This window comes from Nycticebus coucang, chromosome 6, assembly GCF_027406575.1.
Source record: "Nycticebus coucang isolate mNycCou1 chromosome 6, mNycCou1.pri, whole genome shotgun sequence".
Lineage (NCBI taxonomy): Eukaryota > Metazoa > Chordata > Mammalia > Primates > Lorisidae > Nycticebus > Nycticebus coucang.
In genome coordinates, this window is record NC_069785.1 from 114922061 (window position 1) to 114943650 (window position 21590).

Here is a 21590-nt window from a genome sequence, read left to right on the forward strand (position 1 = left end):
TAAAGTAGGTTCACCAAAGACAGAGTTAAGCCTAAGCCTCTTTATAGATAATAAAGATGAGAGAAATTAAATCAAGAAATCTAAAGTGTTATCCTTATAAGGAAGAATTTATTATGCCAACATTATGGGGGGGCACCTATTTCATTAATTCCAAAGCTGAGTGCAGGAATCCCTCTAAATATTGCCCTTGTCTTGAGTCGTACTCACAGAGGGCAGACACCAGACTTCAGATGGTGCTGACCAAGTTCACAGTTCCTTTACGATTTCTATCTGGGTGATGTCAGATATTCTGTCATCCTAAATCTTTTTGAGATGCTGATAAACTCTTCAGTTTTCTTTCTTTTTTTTTTTTTGTGGTTTTCGGCCAGGGCTGGGCTTGAACCTGCCACCTCTGGCATATGGGACTGGCGCCCTACTCCTTTGAGCCACAGGCGCCGCCCTGAGCCACAGGCGCCGCCCAACTCTTCAGTTTTCATTCTTAGCTCAGACCTGTGAGCCTTGGACTTAGAGCTTTAATTTCCCACTTGACATAACTTCTTGGAAATCTCACATATTTTATTTTATTTTATTTTTTTATTAAATGATAGCCGTGTACATTAATGCGATCATGGGGCACCATACACTGGTTTTATAGACCATTTGACACATTTTCATCACACTGGTTAACATAGCCTTTCTGGCATTTTCTTAGTTATTGTGTTAAGACATTTATATTCTACATTTACTAAGTTTCACATGTACCCTTGTAAGATGCACTGCAGGTGTAATCGCACCAATCACCCTCCCTGAAACCTCACATATTTTAAACAGCTTCTGTTCCCCTCACCCCCCATCCCCTCCCCCGCTCTTCCTCCAGTCTTTCCAGCTCTGTGGTGAGCACTGCCCCGCTGCTCAAGCCTGAAACTGGAGGGCATCTTTCCTTCCTCCCTCCCCACCTCCTGTGTCCAGTCCGTCGGCCACTCCTGTCAGTTGTGCTCCAAGATGTGTCTCCAGTATGTCCTGTCAGCTCCGCGCTTACAGTTAGCATCTGGGGCTGGCAGTCACTGTGTGCCCAGAACTGCGCTCCCTTGCTTCTGCTCTGCAGCCCAGCAGCCAGGGTGGCTTGTAACAGCAATCAGACCACGAATGGCTCCTGTTGCCCTTGTGGCGAAGTCCATGTTCCTTACCCGCCTGAAGGCTCTGCGTGTCTGGCCCGTCTGCCCTTTTTCTCCTTTTCCTTATTGTTCTTGTCTCGCTTTCGCCACGCTGGCCTTTTCTCAGGAGCTGGCACACAGCCAGAATCTCTGACTTGCAGACTTGGTGTGCACTTTACCCTCTGTCTCAGACGCATCTTTCTCCCACGTTTCCAAAACCTCAGTTTGCTGCTTTTCATCTCGTCGGTTGGTGTGTTTCTTGGGCGCGGCTTTGCCTGAATGCCCAGTCCAGGTCTCCAGCGTGGATGCCCCGACTCAGCATCCCCCTTCGTAGCATCCTGGGCACTTCTCGTACAGCATTTGTCACAGCCTGCTAACTGTGTATTTCTTTATCTGTAACTCTCTTTCCCTGTAGACTCCTATGAGGGATAAAATCATTCCATTATTTATGCCTCATTATATATGAAATGAAGTAATGAGAGAATAAGTGATCAAAAAGGGACAATTGTAAATCTTGGAAGCAATGCAGACTTATAAACATTCTAATTGCTGACTTTTATTTTAATATAGATCTTTCAGATGATGTAGTATCTTTAAATGTTCAGAGCCGATTATAATATTTTTTCACTAGGGGGCAGTTACACATCTGTGATTCAACTTCCCTGTTTTTTTTTTTTTTTTGCTTTTATATTACCTATTTCTTTCATAAGTCTTTTTTGAGGGAAATTATTCTAGTTGGACGATCCAGATAGTGTTTATATAAATCTATATTTATTTATAGATTTATTTATTTCATTATTATTGTGCTTGACTTCCTATTAGTATATTTCTGACTTTGTTAGATCAATTATTGCTTTAGAAAATTAGGTTTTATGTTTATAAGTAATTTCACATTTTAACATATGGTGTTCCATGCAGCCATGCTCTGGGTTTTTGCTTGGGAAAGAGGTTAGGTGTGGGGGTGGACAAATGGTCTTGTCAGCATCATAGTAGGTACACGGCATGACCTGAATGGAAGATGCACACACAAAACTATCTTTTTCTGTTGTCAGGACCCTCAAATTATATGAAAGGGCCAAGCACAGTGGCTCGCGCCTGCAATCCTAGTATTTTGGAAGGCTGAGGTGGGAGGATTGAGGCCATAGTTCAAGATCTTCTTGGGCCATAACAAGACCCCATCTTTACCAAAAATAAAAATTAGCCGAGCAAGGTAGCATGCTCCTATAGTCCCCAGGAGGCTAAGGCCGGAGGATCGCTTGAGCCCAGGAGTTTCGTGAGTTTGAGGTTGCTGTGAGCTGTGGTGATGCCTGAGCCAGAGAGTGAGACCCCTATCTCCAAAAAAAAAAAATTGCAGGGAAGGAAAGGAGCAATAGTCTGCATATCTAAGTTTCCCTGTGAGTTAATTTTGTGGCAAGAATTTCTGAAGGTTTGCTCAAACACTGTCATTATTCTTTTTTAAAAACCCCAAAACTCAGTGTAGAAGTTTTATTAATCACCAGCTTTGAAATTTGTAACCATGCTTTACTATTTCTTATTTAAAAATTATGTAGATTTGAAATTTTGAAGATTAACAATATTAAGATTCTTACTCTAGCAAAGTACAGGGAGTTTCAAAATTTACCCCTAAAGTTGGCACAATCTTTATAAAATTTGGTAATGAATATTTTGTAAATAAAAGTACATTTTGTGGTGGTGCTCATAGCCCAGGTGGGTAGGGTTCCAGCCACATACAACGAGGCTGGCGGGTTCGACCTTGGCTCAGGCCAGCTAAAAACAACAGTGACAACCGCGACCAAAAGATAGCCTGACGTTATGGTGGGTGCCTGTAGTCCCAGCTACTTGGGAGGCTGAGGCAAGAGAATCGCTTAAGCCCAAGAGTTTGAGGTTGCTGTGAGTTGTGACGTCACAGCACTACAGAGGACAACAGCTTGAGGCTTTGTCTCAAAAAAAAAAAAAAAAAAAAGTACATTTTGCTACAGTTTCTCATTTTGCCTTATGTATGGGTCACTGTGTTAAAGGACCGCGGCATTAGGAAGGTTGAGAACCACTGCCGTAGGTGTAAGTTAAGAGTGGCAGATTTGAGCTGGGTGGAAGCCAGCTGACCGAAATTGGCTGACTTATGCAGTGTAGTTTTCCTCAGCAGGAGATTTTTCTTTCTTTTTTTTTTTTTTTTGTAGAGACCGAGTCTCACTGTACTGCCCTCAGGTAGAGTGCCGTGGTGTCACACGGCTCACAGCAACCTCTAACTCTTGGGCTTACGCGATTCTCTTGCCTCAGCCTCCCGAGCAGCTGGGACTACAGGCGCCCGCCACAACGCCCGGCTAAGCAGGAGATTTTTCAAGCAGAGTCTGGGACCTGTTGCAGAAAGGACTCCATCCTGGTTTGGTTGAGTTAGTTCCCTTTCACGGTGTCTGACATATAATAGGCACTCACTAAACTATTAAATTAGTGACTTAAAAATAACAAAACAGGACAAATACTCTCTAACGAAACCAAGGTGACACTTTTACAAATAGTACACTAACCGATTTGCAACTGAAGCTTCAGAGAGTGACTCTCAAAAGACTTAATTGTCCACATCATAAGGAATGGCTGAGAGGGACAAATATTTAACTGCACTGAGGTATAGGTTTGGTTGTTCTTTATTCCTCTTATACACAAGTCTTCACAAACTATGTTGAGCTCTCCCAGAAAAGGTAGGTTAATTTGCATCGCTGTTATCTAAATTATAACTGTGTAATTTGAAAAATGCACATATTTTTAAAAATATGTGCACATCTGTGATACCAGGACACTGTGTTTTCACAGTTCCCCTTCCCAGTACAAGCCCAGAAGCTTTGTGAAGGAATATGTGAATGTTTGTGAACTCTGTGTGTGTATTGCGGGGTGGGGTGGGGGTATTGCCTAATGCTCATTATTATTATTTAGAAACTAAGTCCTTCCGTTCTGTATTCTAATGCTGACTCTAAAATTTGGAAATACTTCACTTTAGGGAAGCGGTTTGAGCCATGTGTGGTGTAGAGTGGAGCATGTTCAGTGTCTGTGCTTCTGTGCAGGTGCGTGCGAGGGGACCTTGGCGTGCTCCACCTGTCACCTCATCTTTGAAGAACACATATTTGAGAAGTTAGACACAATCACAGATGAGGAGAACGACATGCTCGATCTGGCGTTTGGACTGACAGACAGGTGAGAGTTTACTGCTAACCTGGGAAAGGACATGTTTTATTTCTTTGTGTCTAGTTAAGTCCAGACTCACAAATGCGATAATCATCATCTCCCGCTTCAGATTTCAGTCATGGATTCTGAACTTCAAATATGTGGCATTTTCTCCTTGTTTTCACTGTTTTATACTTTCCTTTTTACAAAAGTAAAAAAAAAAAAAGCTGGAAGTGTAAAGTTCTGGATCCTAATAAATTCTAGTAAATCTTCTTTGGCCTATTTTTATTCCAGGAATTAATATTTATCACAACTTAATGGGATGATGTTAAATTTAATGATTTTTAGATAATTGAACACAATTATAGGGGAAAGTTTTACCTATTTGAGAGGACAGAATTTTAAAGCAACTTAGTATGTAATAGTAATGTTAAGATGAATAGTTCTTTTTATAAGTGTACATTAAAGGAAATTATTCAAAGCTTATTATTGTCATTAATTAGTGAATAGAGTTATTCTTTAAAATGATAAGTAAAAATTGATCCCTTATTTTTTTATTATCTTTTGGTTGGAATCAAGGAAGATAGCTAGTTGATTTATTATTTTAAGAAGTAAGGTAATGAGGGATTATTACTGAAGATTGTCCTTTTTAGCTGTTATTTGGTGACCCTAATGTAAGTAATTTTTTATAAAACCAAAAATAATAGTAATAATAATAGTTTCAGTTTCATGTTTACTATGTGAGTAACTGTAATTTTGTTAGACATTTTTTTTTTTTTTTTTTCTGTCTCTACTGGTTAGTTTTATTTATTTATTTTTTTATTGTTGGGGATTCATTGAGGGTACAATAAGCCAGTTACACTGATTACAATTGTTAGGTAAAGTCCCTCTTGCAATCATGTCTTGCCCCCATAAAGTGTGACACACACTAAGGCCCCACCCCCCTCCCTCCATCCCTCTTTCTGCTTCCCCCCCATGACCTTAATTGTCATTAATTGTCCTCATATCAAGATTGAGTACATAGGATTCATGCTTCTCCATTCTTGTGATGCTTTACTAAGAATAATGTCTTCCACTTCCATCCAGGTTAATACGAAGGATGTAAAGTGTCCATTTTTTTTAATGGCTGAATAGTATTCCATGGTATACATATGCCACAGCTTGTTAATCCATTCCTGGGTTGGTGGGCATTTAGGCTGTTTCCACATTTTGGCGATTGTAAATTGAGCTGCAATAAACAGTCTAGTACAAGTGTCCTTATGATAAAAGGATTTCTTTCCTTCTGGGTAGATGCCCAGTAATGGGATTGCAGGATCGAATGGGAGGTCTAGGTTGAGTGCTTTGAGGTTTCTCCATACTTCCTTCCAGAAAGGTTGTACTAGTTTGCAGTCCCACCAGCAATGTAAAAGTGTTGCCTTCTCTCCACATCCACGCCAGCATCTGCAGTTTTGAGATTTTGTGATATGGGCCATTCTCACTGGGGTTAGATGATATCTCAGGGATGTTTTGATTTGCATTTCTCTAATATATAGAGATGATGAACATTTTTTCATGTGTTTGTTAGCCATTCATCTGTCGTCTTTAGAGAAAGTTCTATTCATGTCTCTTGCCCATTGATATAAGGGATTGTTGGCTTTTTTCATGTGGATTAATTTGAGTTCTCTATAGATCCTGGTTATCAAGCTTTTGTCTGATTGAAAATATGCAAATATCCTTTCCCATTGTGTGGGTTGTCTCTTTGCTTTGGTTATTGTCTCCTTAGCTGTACAGAAGCTTTTCAGTTTAATGAAGTCCCATTTGTTTATTTTTGTTGTTGTTGCAATTGCCATGGCAGTCTTCTTCATGAAGTCTTCCCCCAGGCCAATATCTTCCAGTGTTTTGCCTATGCTTTCTTTGAGGATTTTTATTGTTTCATGCCTTAAATTTAAGTCCTTTATCCATCTTGAATCAATTTTTGTGAGTGGGGAAAGGTGTGGGTCCAGTTTCAGTCTTTTACATGTAGACATCCAGTTCTCCCAACACCATTTATTGAATAGGGAGTCTTTCCCCCAAGGTAAGTTCTTGTTTGGTTTATCGAAGATTAGGTGGTTGTAAGATGTTAGTTTCATTTCTTGGTGTTCAATTCGATTCCAAGTGTCTATGTCTCTGTTTTTGTGCCAGTACCATGCTGTCTTGAGCACTATGGCTTTGTAGTACAGACTAAAATCTGGTATGCTGATGCCCCCAGCTTTATTTTTGTTACTAAGAACTGCCTTAGCTATACGGGGTTTTTTCTGGTTCCATACAAAACGCAGAATCATTTTTTCCAAATCTTGAAAGTACGATGTAGGTACTTTGATAGGAATGGCATTGAATAGGTAGATTGCTTTGGGAAGTATAGACATTTTAACAATGTTGATTTTTCCCATCCATGAGCATGGTATGTTCTTCCATTTGTTAATATCCTCTGCTATTTCCTTTCTGAGGAGTTCATAGTTTTCTTTATAGAGGTCCTTCACCTCCTTCGTTAGGTATATTCCTAGGTATTTCATTTTCTTTGAAACTATGGTGAAGGGAGTTGTGTCCTTAATTAGCTTCTCATCTTGACTGTTATTGGTGTATACAAAGGCTACTGACTTGTGGACATTGATTTTATATCCTGAAACATTACTGTATTTTTTGATGACTTCTAGGAGTCTTGTGGTTGAGTCTTTGGGGTTCTCTAAGTATAAGATCATGTCGTCAGCAAAGAGGGAGAGTTTGACCTCCTCTGCTCCCATTTGGATTCCCTTTATTTCCTTGTCTTGCCTAATTGTATTGGCTAGAACTTCCAGCACTATGTTGAATAGTAAAGGTGACAGAGGACAACCTTGTCTGGTTCCAGTTCTAAGAGGAAAAGCTTTCAGTTTAACTCCATTCAGTAAAATATTGGCTGTGGGTTTGTCATAGATAGCTTCAATCAGTTTTAGAAATGTGCCACCTATGCCTATACTCTTCAGTGTTCTAATTAGAAAAGGATGCTGGATTTTATCAAATGCTTTTTCTGCATCTATTGAGAGGATCATGTGATCTTTATTTTTGCCTCTGTTAATATGGTGGATAACGTTTATGGACTTGCGTATGTTAAACCAGCCTTGCATCCCTATTTTGTTAGACATTTAACGTAAGCTCCCTCCTTTAATCCTCACAAACCTTTTCAGATCATTTGTACTTGCCATTTTGTCTCTTTTATAGTTCCTTTTTCCCTTGGTGGAGGCGAGACTGATTGATACTCTGGGACAAGAAACTGGGAAAATGGTATCTTTTTAGACACCAAACACAGTGGATTGTGGCTGCCATGGACCTGTCCCCTCTCATGTTTTCAGTGCCATACTCTCTGTACAGGGGTTCTCAACTGCGGCCTGCGGGCCATATGAGGCGGTATGATTGTATTTGTTCCCATTTTGTTTTTTTACTTCAAAATAAGATATATGCAGTGTGCATAGGAATTTGTTCATAGTTTTTTTTTTAAAACTATAGTCCAGCCCTCCAACGGTCTGAGGGACAGTGAATTGGCCCCCTGTTTAAAAAGTTTGAGGACGGGCGGCGCCTGTGGCTCAACGGGTAGGGCGCCGGTCCCATATGCTGGAGGTGGCGGGTTCAAGCCCAGCCCCGGCCAAAAATAAAAAAAATTAAAAAAAAAAAAAAAAAGTTTGAGGACACCTGCTCTATCAACACCTCTTTTTTTCTTTCTTTCTTTCTTTTTTTTTTTTTTTCAGAGACAGAGTCTCACTTTATCGCTCTTGGTAGAGTGCCATGGCCGTGGCGTCATAGCTCACAGCAACCTCCAACTCCTAGGCTTAGGCGATTCTCTTGCCTTAGCCTCCTGAGTAGCTGGGACTATAGGCGCCCGCCACAACACCCGGCTGTTTTTTTTTTTTTGTTGCCATTTGGCCGGGGCTCAGTTCGAACCCACCACCTTCAGTATATGGGACTGGCGCCCTATCCACTGAGCCACAGGTGCCGCCCTACTTTTTTCTTTTTTGAAGGATAACACAGATAATCTATCCAGTAGCTATATTAGCCTGGTTCTGAGAATTGTGTCTAAGTAAGAGGGTTAAATCACAGCCAACTACTTGCCCTTTTATTCTGATAAAATTTGTGGGTACATGTGGTAGATAATATTCTAGGTGAAAAGAAAATGGAGGGAGAGCTGTAGTTAGAAAATACAGAGAATGAATAAGATACAGAAGGCCTGTAATAAATATAAAGTAGCCAGGAGCCTTGATAATAAAATTTCCACATTCTAGAACTGAATAATGGAGAGTAAGAAATAGGTGTTACAGTGTTTTATAGTTGGTATTTTTAAGTGCACAGAATTTTTGTGGAGATACTTTGTGGGGAAGGAGTCTAATGTGTTTCACTGGTGGGATTCATGTAGCACTTTGACATGTTTGGAAAGGCAAGTATTTTGTCTAAAGCTAGTAACCACATACACACTCTTTTTTTTTTTTTTGTAGAGACAGAGTTTTACTTTATTGCCCTCGCTAGAGTGCTGTGGCGTCACACAGCTCACAGCAACCTCCAACTCCTGGGCTTAGGCGATTCTCCTGCCTCAGCCTCTCGAGTAGCTGGGACTACAGGCGCCCGCCACAACGCCTTTTGTTGCAGTTTGGCCGGGGCTGGGTTTGAACCCGCCACCCTCGGTATATGGGGCCGGGGCCCTGCTCACTGAGCCACAGGCGCCTTGAGGGTCCATAATGTTCCAAAACAAAGAAACAAGGAGACTCGGCTTTTTGGTTACATTTACTTTTCTTTAAAGTTAAGAGCTATGCAAGTGCCTCTTTAACTTTTAGGAGAAAACCCCATTGTTTTAACTGTTCATATTGGATGTAAAGTTGATGGACTGGTGGTACATGGACAGCCTCCTGGTTTTTCCATACTGGTCGTTTGTATCTTTTTCCCCTTCGAGGAGAGGGTGTATCTCATTTGATCATTGTCATTTCGGTGCCTGATTCACAATAGGGAATCACCAAATGTTTGTAGAATTAGTAGTTGGTGGAAAGGGTGATTCAGGAATTATCTGTGGATCTACACTGGATGAAGGTAATAATAGTACCTGCCTTGTGGGGTTACTGTATAGCATTCATGAATATGTGATGCTCTCAGAGCAGTGCCCGGTAGAGAAAGTGTTTCTTAAATGCTCGCTGTCAGCGACTGTAACTACAATCATATTAAGGCACTTGATGTGATCTTCATCCAACCTTCAGCGTGAGGCAGTATCATCACCGTTTCATAGGTGGGAATACAGGATTTAGTTATCGCATATTTGCTAAAGGCTAGTGGGTGACAGACCCCTGATTTGAATCCAGCTATGTTGGGCCCCAGCTGCTTTTCTGAATTGAAAACCAAATTTTAAAAGTAAAGTAAATAAATACAACACCAAGTGTATTTTCATTGTTGGGGATATTTGGAAGAATGCCTGGAGAAAACGTTTGCATAAGTGTCAGAGCTTTGTGGGACTATCAGTGTGAAGTGAAGGAGGCTTGCTGTCCGTCTTCTCTGGAGGGGTGCGATGCTGTCTGTTCGGGGTGGGTCTTGGACCCACAGACCCTTGAGAAGGTCGGCAAAGCAGGAGAGTGAGAAGGCCGCCACGGAGCACCACGCCTCATCTTCTGGAGTGAGCGGGAGCTCTCTGTGCCTTCTCTCTGAGTTCCCGTAACAGACTTCTTGTTCCATCACCACACTGTGGTGTCCTGCCCTATTTCATTGATAATTGCTCCCATCTGTTTCCCTTACTGAAGTAACAGTTCCTCGGAGGCCACCATCATCTTACTGGCTTCATGTGAACACCAGGTGCAGCCAGGTCTCTGCAGCACCCGCATTAGCAGTCCCAGTGAATTTGTCCAGATTGGCTTGTCATGTTTTCTCTTGCAGAAAGAGCTTAATGCATAATTGAGTATTGTCAAGGTTACTTCTAATTCTACAAGAAACTATTAGTAGAGGAGATTTTTTTTTTTAAAGCATCCTCCTTACTCCAGAACTTCCCAGTGGGTCCTCATTACTCACAATTCAAACAAAAACTCCTGAATTAGCATTTAAAGCTGGTTGGGGCCCTGGCCCCTTCTGGCCCCTCATTCTCCTTGTGCTGATCTACACTGTGAAGCAGCCAAGCTGAAACACCCATCTTGCCTCTCCTATGCCTGGAGTGTCCCTGCGTTCTGTTTGTCTTATGCATCAAATGCTCCTTCTCATCAAATTCTCCTTCACCTTTTCCTAAATGGTGAATCCTACTTGTCCTGCAAAGCCCATTCTAGACACTGACACCATCTCCCCACCATCTCTCCTGACCTCCCAGAGCCATCTGGCTTTCTCTCTCTGTGGCATTTGTCATGTCACAGTCTCACCGTTGATCCTCTGCCCATGTGTCTCATCTCTTTATTTGATTGAAAGTTCTCTTTTCTGATGCTGTCGTTAGCAGCGAATCCTCAGCAGTCCTGTGAGGGGAACTCTCTTACCCATCTTGAAGATTATGTTAGGAAACCAATCTGGGGAGGTTAAGCAAAAGGAAGTTGCTGAGAACAAGCCATGTGAGGGACTGGACTCTATCTAGACACTGGTCTGTTTAACTCTCACTCTGCACCATGTCCTTACCTGCCTACCTAGTGCCCTGGGGCCGGGCACGTGCAGGTGTTCAGTAAGAGCCTAGTGCCCTGGGGCCTGGCACATGCAGGTGTTCAGTAAGAGCCTAGTGCCCTGGGGCCCGGCACATGCAGGTGTCCAGTAAGAGCCTAGTGCCCTGGGGCACGGCACATGCAGGTGTTCAATAAGAGCCTAGTGCCCTGGGGCCCGGCACGTGCAGGTGTTTGGTAAGAAAGTGTCGATTGGGTTGCTTGTCTCGTCTTCGTGTTTTCACTGACGTTTAGTACTGTGCTGTTACGAGCTCAAATAATGCTTGATGAATACATTAATGAAACCAAGACCTGGGTATCACATGCCATCAGACTGAAGACAATTTGATTGGAAGGTTAACATTTATTTTTGTGTGCCAATAAGAAAGAAAAATGTGGCACAGTGTTGTCACTTAACATCTTTTGTTCCCATTGGAAGAGTTACTTAGACTTCTCCAGACATAGATTTTCATTAAAAAAGGAAGATATGAATAAAATTAGTGGTAATTCTGTGAAAATAAAAAGAAAAGGAAATGAATTACCGTCATCTTTCCAATGACGTGCATTTACTGATACCAGATTTATACTTGGCTATTTTTGTATTCTTAATTTTTGGAGTTATTTTGAAAGGTAGTTAAAGTCAGCAAATGTGGTAATAACATACTTTCTTTTTTTTTTTTTTTTGAGACAGAGTCTCACTATGTAGAGCTCTTTGGTGTCACAGCTCACAGCAACCTCCAACTCTTGGGCTTAGGTAATTCTCTTGCCTCAGCCTCCCAAGTAGCTGGAACTACAGGCGCTCGCCATAACACCCAGCTATTTTTTTGTTGCAGTTGTTTAGCTGGCCGGAGCCAGGTTCGAATCCACCACCCTTGGTGTGGATGGCACCGTAACCACTGTGCTACGGGCACTGAGCCATTAACAACATACTTTCTATAACTAAGTTGAAGAGTCCCCCTCATGAATATTATAACCAGAATTGAGGTATGACATGACCATTAACCTCTCAGTGTAGCAGTGATCATAAAATGCCCTTGATTCAAAGATGCGTCTTGATTTTAGAGTTAGTAAAAATATTGGAAAAGATATGCTCTTACAATTTATGATTTAAGTTTATGCAGTTATTCCAAATTGTTTTAAAGACTTTTTAAGAAGTGTGGCTTTCTTTCGTGGTCTGTGTGGTTTTGATTAGGAATGGATGGCTGACTTTCTTGGCTTTGCTGATAATTTCACCTCTCCTCTCCCCTTGCGCCTTCTCATTATTTCATGCTTGTCAGCTTTTTAATCAAAAGTAGTTGTTCTAGTGAGACAGTCCCTACTAACTAGAAACATAGTTTAGAAACTAAAGACTTATGAAACTGGGGCACCCCAGGTCTATTATTGTTTTACATATTTACCTTCTGTGCCTTCTAGTTGATTGGGTTGGTTATATCTGTTTTGACTTAATGGAAATTTAAAAAGTTAATAAATTCCCTGACTGATTTGGATAAGAAAGAATAAAAATATCTTAAACAACTGCATTGCCTTGTGAATAATGTATACTTAACTACTAAATTATACCTTCTCCTTTTTTATACAGGTCACGGTTGGGCTGCCAAGTGTGTTTGAAAAAATCTATGGACAATATGACTGTTCGAGTACCTGAAGCAGTGGCCGACGCCAGGCAATCCATTGATATGGGCAAGACCTCCTAGGAGAGAATAAATAGGAATATTTTCACCAATCTTTACCTATTTTTATAATTATTGTTGGTATAATTAAATGTGAACATGGATGAATGGATTTACTTTGACTAGCTTTGCTATTTTAATTCACATTATATAACTACTGAATTTTGTAGTTCTGAAAGTATGCAGTTTTTATTTTGGTTAAATTGTAAAAATGTCAATCAAACATTAGAAAATAGTTTGTATGATAAAACCTTACATCTTTTACCTTGTATTTGTTTAGCAACTTGACCAAAATGTTGTCACATAATCTGTTTACCCAGAAAGTAGATTTAAAGAAAGGTATTATTGTTCCTCTTTGATGTGAGTGAAGGCAGAGATCTAAAATGGCTTGTTTAGGGCCTTACAACTAATTATAAAATCTTTAGTAGAACCTCAGACTGAAACTGGATATTGTATGTTTAAACTGAAACTGGAGAAATTATTAAATCTGCAGTGTATGGACAAAAATATTTAATTTGTCAATGAAATACCTAGCTTGAAAGATAGTTATTAACCTTGTGAATAAATATTTCAAAATTTTGATTCAGTGAAAAATACGTCAGACCACAGACAGTATAACACTGTCAAAGAAGTTTGAACTGTTTTGACTTAATAGAAGGAATAAACTAAAATTAGATGTCTATTCTTTTTGTTCTAAGCAGAATAGTCTATCTTTATAATCTTTTAAAAATAATGCTGATTTATGAATCTCTGCCTATACTAGAATGGAAATTTTTAAAGCTAGGTTTTACTGTCCTGAGCTGAAGAAAAGAATGAGCAGGCTGCTACCTCGCACAGCCCCAGAGGGCGCCATTCCCTCAAAAAAGGACAGAGCTGCTCAGGAGCAGTGCCCATGGCAGTGCAGGGCCCTCTCAGAAAAGAGGGGATGGTCTGAGCACCACGTTGCCCGTTACATGTGGAAGACATTTGTATCCTTATCTTTACTAAAAATAAATGCATAAAAGTTAATGAATACACAGTTTAGTCTTTGGAAATACAACAAAATATCAACAAACTTGGATTAATTGTGAGGAAGAGCAGAACATATTAGTAAAAAAATGAATGTAAGACAATCGTGTTAGCTTCATGTATATCATCATGGTTTTGACATATAACACCAGGGATACAGAGATAAACAAGACAAGGAATGCCTCAGGGAATTCACCCTTTTTGGGAAAAGATAAAATGTATGTATGCAAGATAATTAATTGGCTTGAGCTAAAATGGCCAGTTTGCAAAATAGAGCTTTAATTAATATTTGAAAAGTAATTAGGAAGAACTTGAAGCTTCTAACTTTCACTCAATGCGCAATAACTATGGAATGCTTTCTCTGTGGAGAGTTCTTGTCTTAGTTTGTTTTCTGTTTTCTGTTCCTGCTCATGCCTACAGAGGGGGTGATTTATAAAGACATTTATTTGGGTTGTGGTTCTGGAGGCTGGGAAGTCCAAGAGCATGGTGCCAGTGTCGTCTTGGCATGTGGTGAGGGGCCTAAGAACATCATAACTGCATCAGAACACAGTGAAAGAGCAAGAGAGTAAAGAGAGGCCAAACTTACCCTTTTCATCAGAACCCCACTCCTGAGATAATGGCATTAATCTGTTCATGACCTAATCTCTTAAAGGCACCACATTTGATACCATTACATTGGCAATTAAACTTCAACATGAGTTTTGAAGGGGTAATTCAAATCATAGCAGTACTTAAATTTTTAAAGTACCTTACAGACAAAATATTCTCTTAATTAGCCTCAGTACTGTGTATTCTTATCTTCTTGTGCTGAGTACCTAAACTCTCTGGAGCTACTTTAATGATGATAATCAACCAAAACACTCTGAAGTCTGGAGTCTAAATTCTCAGTTTCGAATTAGGAAAGTTCAAATTAATAAAATTTAATCATATTACTTATATAAAGCCTTCTAAAGTTATTAAATGGAGGACATAATCTATGAGGTCTGATGATTAAGTTCATGAACTTGCCACCACGTGCCTGTATTGGCAGCACTGTGCAGAGAGCTTGGTAAGGTTTCACAGCCTCGGTCTGTCAGAGCTTCACAGCTGCGTTTGTCTTGCTGAGTGGCCGTGTGTTGCTGAGTGGCGTTCATTAGTGTTGTTGTGTATTTTTCTGTGCCATCGCGAGAATGTCAGAGCTTGAATTAGAGCAATGAAAAAACATTAAGTTTCTTATTAAACTAGGCAAGAGTGGAAATGAAATAAGGGACATTTTAGTCCAAGTTTATGGAGATAATTCTTTGAAGGAAATGGCAGTGTACAAATGGATTAAATGTCTTTCTGAGGGGAGAGAAAGTGTCAGTGATGAAGAGAGGTCAGGGTGGCTGGTAACCAGCAGAACTGAGGAAAGCATTTCCAAAATATGTTGAATTGTGCATCAAAATTATCAGCTGATTGTGATAAGCACAGCAGACCAAGTAAACATCAATAGAGGAACAGGAAAATCTTAACTGAAAATGTTGGTATGTTAAAAAATGTGCAAAAAATGGTCCCAAAGATGGTCACTCATGAACAAAAGCAAAGGAGAGTTGACGTTTGCCAAGACCTTTTGGAGAGGCAAGAGGATGTTTTGAGTCATGTTATGGCTGGTGATGAAGTATGGATGTACCAATATCACCCTGAAGCAAAGTGTCAAAGTGCACAATGAAAATCAGCAAATTCTCCATGACCCAAAAGTTGCCACCAGTTCAAATTAATGATGTTTTGATATGAGAGAATTGTTCATTATGAATTTGTACCAACTGGAAAAATAGTTAACTAAGTTTACTATTTGGAACTGCTGAAAAGGCTGTGTGAAAAAGATGGAAATGACCTGGACATTTTGCCAACAACTCATGACTTTTGCACCACAACAATGCGCCAGCTCACACGGCACTGTCTGTGAGGAAGTTTTCGGCCAGTAAATAAATAACTGTATTGGAGCACCCACCCAACTCACCTGGTCTGGCCCCCAGTGACTTTTTTCTTTACCCAAAGATAAAGGAAATATTAAAAGGAAGACAGTTTAATGATGTTCAGGACATCAAGTGTAATGTGATGATAGCTCTTACAGGCATTCCAGAAAATGAGTGCCAAAATTGCTTTGAAGGTGGACTAGGTGCTGGCATCAGCACATCACTTCCCAGGGGGAGGACTTTGAAGGCAACCATAATGATATTCAGCAATGAGGTGTGTAATACTTTTTCTAGGATGAGTTTGTGGAGTTTATTGTCAGGCCTTGTATAATTGCTTTGTATAAAGGTTATTTTTTCAGGTTGAAAAAGTCTGTAGGCGGCTCCTTCCTGTGCCACAGCAGTGGAAGGAGAAAAATCCTTTCATATTTGGTGTGTGTTTGAGGTAAATGGTTTATCTGTTGCTGCAAAACAAACTTCTCTTTAGTAGTAAACAATGATAATCTTTTTATTATTTCAGACACTTTCTATGAGACAGGGAATAGAGAACTCAGAGCAGGGATGGCTCGTCTCTGCGCACGGTGCCTGGGTCCTAAGCTAGAAGACTGAGGGGCCAGATGCTGGAATTGTCTGCAGGCTCATCCCTCTAGTGACTGGCAGCTGATGCTGGTCTGGAGGGGATACTGGCTGGAACACCCACAAGTGGCCTCTCTGCATGGCCTGGACTTCCTCAGCATGGTGGCTGCGTTCTAAGAGCAAGTGCCTTGAGAAGAGAGCATGCTAGCAGGCAGAAGTTATCCTTTCTGTGACCTACTTGTAGAAGTTACACAGTATCCCTCCCACTTTTCTTTAGAAGTGAGTGGGGATCATCATTTGAGGGGAAGGGTACCAAAGAATTTTTAAATAACACAGTAGCCATTATTTTCAGGGAACCTACTGGCCCTTTATTTTCTATAATCTTGGCTGCTTAACCAACAGAGTTCTAAGCTTCTTAAAAGAGCTAGTTTTTTTCCTCTTCTGTTTGAAAGATTTTTGTGTCACTTTTATTATGATGGCTTATTTGTTTGTAACTCTCAACATTTTTCTTCTAGATTTAAATGAAAGGGGAAAACAGTGGCCTCTGTTTAATGCTGTGTGATTTCAGTTTATGTTTCTTAGTCATTTTGCCATCAAGAAAGGCATCTTCCTTTGGTATAGTATTCTCTGTAATTACTGGTTGTGTGCTAATACCTGTATTTGGCTTTCATAGATAAAACTAACCAATAATTACATAAGTAATTCAGAACCACTGAATTTGTTTCTTAAATTCTGAGGATTTCTAAAACCTTTTGCCTAACTTTCACTGTGAAAATACTGTATAATTTTTCTATCTCAAAGGACAACTTTCCTCTTTTGTTAATAGCGGTTTAAGTATCATATTATCCATGTGGGCTCTGTAATGTAATTCAGCAGTTAATAGAACAATTACATTTCATTTGAAAAGTTGTTTTCTAAAAGAGACATAGATTATTTTGAATATTTTCCCATCTTTTCTTTTTCTTCCTTTTAACAGCTCTTTTAATTGCTTTTCCTTCCTTAAAGTACTTAGAATTATATGATAAAAAACATTTTGGATCAGAATTTGTTAGACGACTTTCTTATTTATAGAATAACATTACTTTGTAAGTGAGAAAATCAAAATAATGCATTATGTACATTACTAAAAATAGTATATGAAAGTTTATTATATTTTATATATTTTTAAGGGAAGGGTCTTGCTATGTTGCCCAGGCTAGACTCCTAGGCTCAAACAATCCTCTTGTCTCAGCCTCCCAAAAAGCTAGGACTAGAGGTGTATATCACTATACCTGGCTATGAAACTTTTTAAGTGTAAGCCACAGTAGGACTTCAAACATTAAATGAAAATGTTGAGTTTTAAAAAATTAATTAATTTAAAAAAATTAATTACTATTTTGAGACAGGTCTCACTGTTACCCTGGGTAGTATGCTGTGGTATTGTAGCTCATAGCAACCTCAAACTCTTGGGACTGAGCAATCTTCTTGCTTCAGCCTCCCATGTAGGTGGGACTATAGGCACCCGCCATAACACATGGCTAGTTATTCTGTTTTATTAGAGATGGGGTCTCTGTCTTGAACTTTTGAGCTCAAGCAGTCCATCCACCTCAGTTGGAATGCTAGGATTAGAGGCATGAGCCACCACACCTGGCCTAAATTTTGTGTTCTGTTGGAGAAATATTAAAGACTAGAAATAGGATCTTGGTTAAGCAACAATAGGATTCCTTTAATGTGACAACATATCACATAATACCAAGATTTTTGTTGTCTTTTGTTTTTTTTGAGACAGAGTCTCAAGCTGTCGCTCTGGGTAGAGTGCTGTGGTATCACAACTCATAGCAACCTCAAACTCTTGGGCTTACGCGATTCTCTTGCGTTTGCCTCCTAAGAAGCTGGGACCACCACAACACCTGGCTATTTCTTGTTGTTGTTGTTGTAGTTGTCATTGTTTTAGCTGGCCTGGCCGGGTTCAAACCCGCCAGCCTCATGTATGTATGTGGCTGGCGCCCTACCCACTGAACTACAGGTGCCGCCTGATATCAGATTGTTTTTATCAGTTTTTCTTTTGTTTATAAAATTCTAGAAACCCCAAAATTAGAAAACCAGCTGGCAGGAAGAAGGCGTGGTTGCTAGCAAACACAAAGGTGGCTGAGTTCAAAGATAGTTTAAATCTACCAGAGTCAACTTCTCAGAGGAGTTGGGGAGATAGATCTTCATAGAGGTGTCAATCCTGCAAGGACTGCTGGTACTCAATTTTGATATGAGGACAATTAATGACAATTATGGTTATGGGGGGGGAAACAGAAGGAGGGAGGTGGGTGGGGCCTTGGTGTGTGTCACACTTTATGGGGGCAAGACATGATTGCAAGAGGGACTTTACCTAACAATTGCAATCAGTGTAACCTGGCTTATTGTACCCTCAATGAATCCCCAACAATAAAAAAAAAAAAAAAAAGTCTAACAGATGTCTCGTGCCTTTTTCCTTTTAATTATTTGCTTATCTAACATTGTCATTTAATTTTTAGACTTGATGTCATAATATTGTAAAGTTGGGGAGAGCCTTTTGGCCTTCCTGGTTCCCTTGTTTGCTGCTGATTCAGAAGTCATCCCCACTCGGTCTCATCTACCTGGGTAGTCTGTCTTTACCACTCTCCCATCCACCCCACTGCTCCGCCTCAGACTGCCCTGTAGGGCCCTTGCTGTATGTAGCATTCGGCACTAATTACATCCAAATCCCCCCCCACCCCCAGCCCCCATAGAATAGCATTTATTCTTTCTAAGAATAAGGGGTGATGGCAGCACCCGTAGCTCAGTGGGTAGAGTTGTCAGCCACATACACCGAAGCTTGACAGTTTTGAAACTAGCCTGGGCCAGCTAAAACAACAATGACAATTGCAACAAAAAAAAATAGCCAGGCGTTGTGGTGGGTGCCTGTAGTCCCCGTTACTTGGGAAGCTGAGACAAGAGAATCGCTTAAGCCCTCACTCCTGTGAGCTGTGACACAACAGCACTCAACACAGGGTGACAGCTTGAGACTTTGTCTCAATAAAAAAAAAAAGGACTGAGTTGTGTTCAATTTTGTAAACTACAATGTCTGTCATAGTGTTTAGTCCATAGTAGGGATATAGTGTCTAAATTATGAACACTTAGGCTTATAAGAATACGCTCCTAGTCGTCAGCTGTGTGGCAGTAAGTAACCTGTTATGGGTGGGACTATGTGAGCTCAGCAGAGGCCACTGTACTGAGCATGCCTGCTAACTTCAATTCAGATGATTTCCACTGTATTGAAAAGGCCTGTGTTTAATTCAGCTTTTTTTTTTTTTTTTTCCAAACATATCTCGATGAAACAGCTTTTGAATGAGCTCAGTGCAGGTCCCTGTGCTGGTTTTGAGCTTGTAGGCCAGTGGTTCTGAAGTGCAGCAGGTCCTATATGTGGCACCCGGACTCCATCCCCTTGAATCACGTGGTACGCTCTGGCTGTGTCCCCGTGGAGTGCTTCCTTTGAGTTCTGATGAGGGTTCCTCAAGGCAGTGGAAAAGGCAAGGGTGGTTCACAAAATATTTTCTCCAAGCAGGCAAGCCAAAGATGGAGAAATATCGAGAAATGCTTTTCTTAGTATTGTTTATTTTAACCTCCTTTCTTTGGTAGAGCCTTATTTCTTAATCTGAATGCCAAAGACTGAGCCTCAGAGAGGCATCCAAGTAAGTTCTTTCATGTTGCAGGGGAAGCTATCAGATTTAATAGCCTGAATTTGAATGCCTGAGTACTGTTTGAAAAATTATCTGGACCTTGGAAATAAAGCAGAAAGATCATTGCATGTTTCTTCAGAGTTGTACTGTCCTCTCTGGATAGCTCTGAAAAGACGTGCAGTGGGAGTGAGGATTGTCTGGTGTTCTAGGAGGGAGGTTGGCAGACTGTATCCTGTGGGTCAGATCCCGCCCACAGGGAGCACAGACGTGCTAGTTCATTGCCCACACCAGTAGCCGTCTTCATGCTACAACAGCGACGTTGAATAGTTGTATTTGCTGTCAGGCCTGTACAGAAAAAGTTGCTAACCCCTGCTCCCCGTCCCCTGACCGACGGACTGTCTACTGCTGAGCAGTTCCCCCACCCTCTCAAGTCAGAGGTTAACTTAGAAAAGATTGATAGGTTGCAAAAGATTTCTGTTTGCTAGAAAAGGTAATTCCAAGAGTTACAGTTTTCATGCCTTGTAGGGCGTTATCCCGTTTTTTATTTCTCTCTATAGTCTTGTTATGTCGCATTCTTTTCCCCACTGTGTGCGTCAGTTTCTCGTGTCCTCATAACCAGCTTTGTCATTCTGCAGGTCCCCTCGTTAAGGAGTTAAGTAATCAGGGCGGCGCCTGTGGCTCAAAGGAGTAAGGCGCCAGCTCCATATGCCGGAGGTGGTGGGTTCAAAACCCAGCCCCGGCCAAAAACTGCAAAAAAAAAAAAAAAAAAAAAGGAGTTAAGTAATCTTAGACGCACGCTCACCATACATTTGTATGAGAGTCTTTATCACGTGGAGAATTATTCAGAGACTCTGTGAGTCCTGGTCGTGCTGCCATCTTGAGTGAGGGAGGCAGTTAACCCTCCTGGGCCTCCGCTTGCTTCTTTGTTAGGTAGAGATAATTATACCCAGGGTCTCAGCCACATTACTCTCTTACTCATATAATAATATCCACTGGACATAGTTTTGTAATTGTTCAAGTTAAAAGATGTTTATGAAATACTTTGTTAACTGCAGACCACTATGTGATTGTTGGATATTGCTTCTTGACAAAATCTGCATCTTAAGGTATTTGTGAATTGCAGAGACTTGATTCTTTGACTTCTGCATTTAGAAGAGTTATTTTTATAAAGCACATGTATAAAGGGATTATCTTAAGCCTAACTACTCACCTGATGAGTATAATGAAAACAGAAGATATGTGAGAGAAATATTCTACTGATAACCACATATGTCAAATCTTCAAGAAGTAGTTATGACTTTGAAATTTCTAGGCCATGACAACTAGAAAAAGAAGCAAATAATAAGATGTAGCTATATATTTTTCGAAAGTGGGTTGGAAATAATTCACTGCCCTTTTATTGAAAGAAAAAGTAAGAGGAGATACTTCCAATAAGAGAAAAAGAAGGGAAGTACTCAAGACTGAAAATGGAAATATAAATTGTTTACTTATTATGGCAACCGTTCTTTCAAACTGTGCAGTTCCTCATAGTATTCCAAAAGAAATTGCCATATGGAAACCTTTTTTGAAAGAGATAATAGCACTCTATCAGACTCCTGAATTACATACATAAGAATTTAAATATTTTTTAAAATCAAGCTCAATTTTTTTTTTTGACATCTGACAGCCTAGATGCTAATTTTTTGAAGCATGATCATTGGGGAGATCTTGCCTAAATAAAACCATTCTTTGAGCACAAGCAAATACACTTTGGTGAAAGCTTTAGTAGTCTCAGAAGGGCCCCATGTGATGTAATTCTGTCACAGAGCAGGAGGCATGC

At 40.3% G+C, this 21590-nt stretch overlaps 1 protein-coding gene across 2 annotated transcripts in view; it reads left to right on the plus strand.

Moving 5' to 3' along the window:
• The window catches only part of FDX1 (ferredoxin 1), a 41513-nt gene extending 25942 nt beyond the window's left edge, over window positions 1–15571 (plus strand). The window contains exons 3-5 of one of the 2 annotated variants that reach the window (XR_008380552.1): window positions 4190–4319; window positions 12498–14106; window positions 14140–15571. Coding sequence is in view for 1 of the 2 variants with exons in the window: in XM_053593166.1 (XP_053449141.1) it covers window positions 4190–4319; window positions 12498–12612 (245 nt within the window). In the remaining variant the exon portion in view is untranslated. Of the gene's footprint in view, window positions 1–4189; window positions 4320–12497 lie in introns of both variants that reach the window. The other variant, XM_053593166.1, reaches the window with a different exon arrangement.
• The last annotated feature ends 6019 nt before the right edge of the window (window positions 15572–21590 follow it).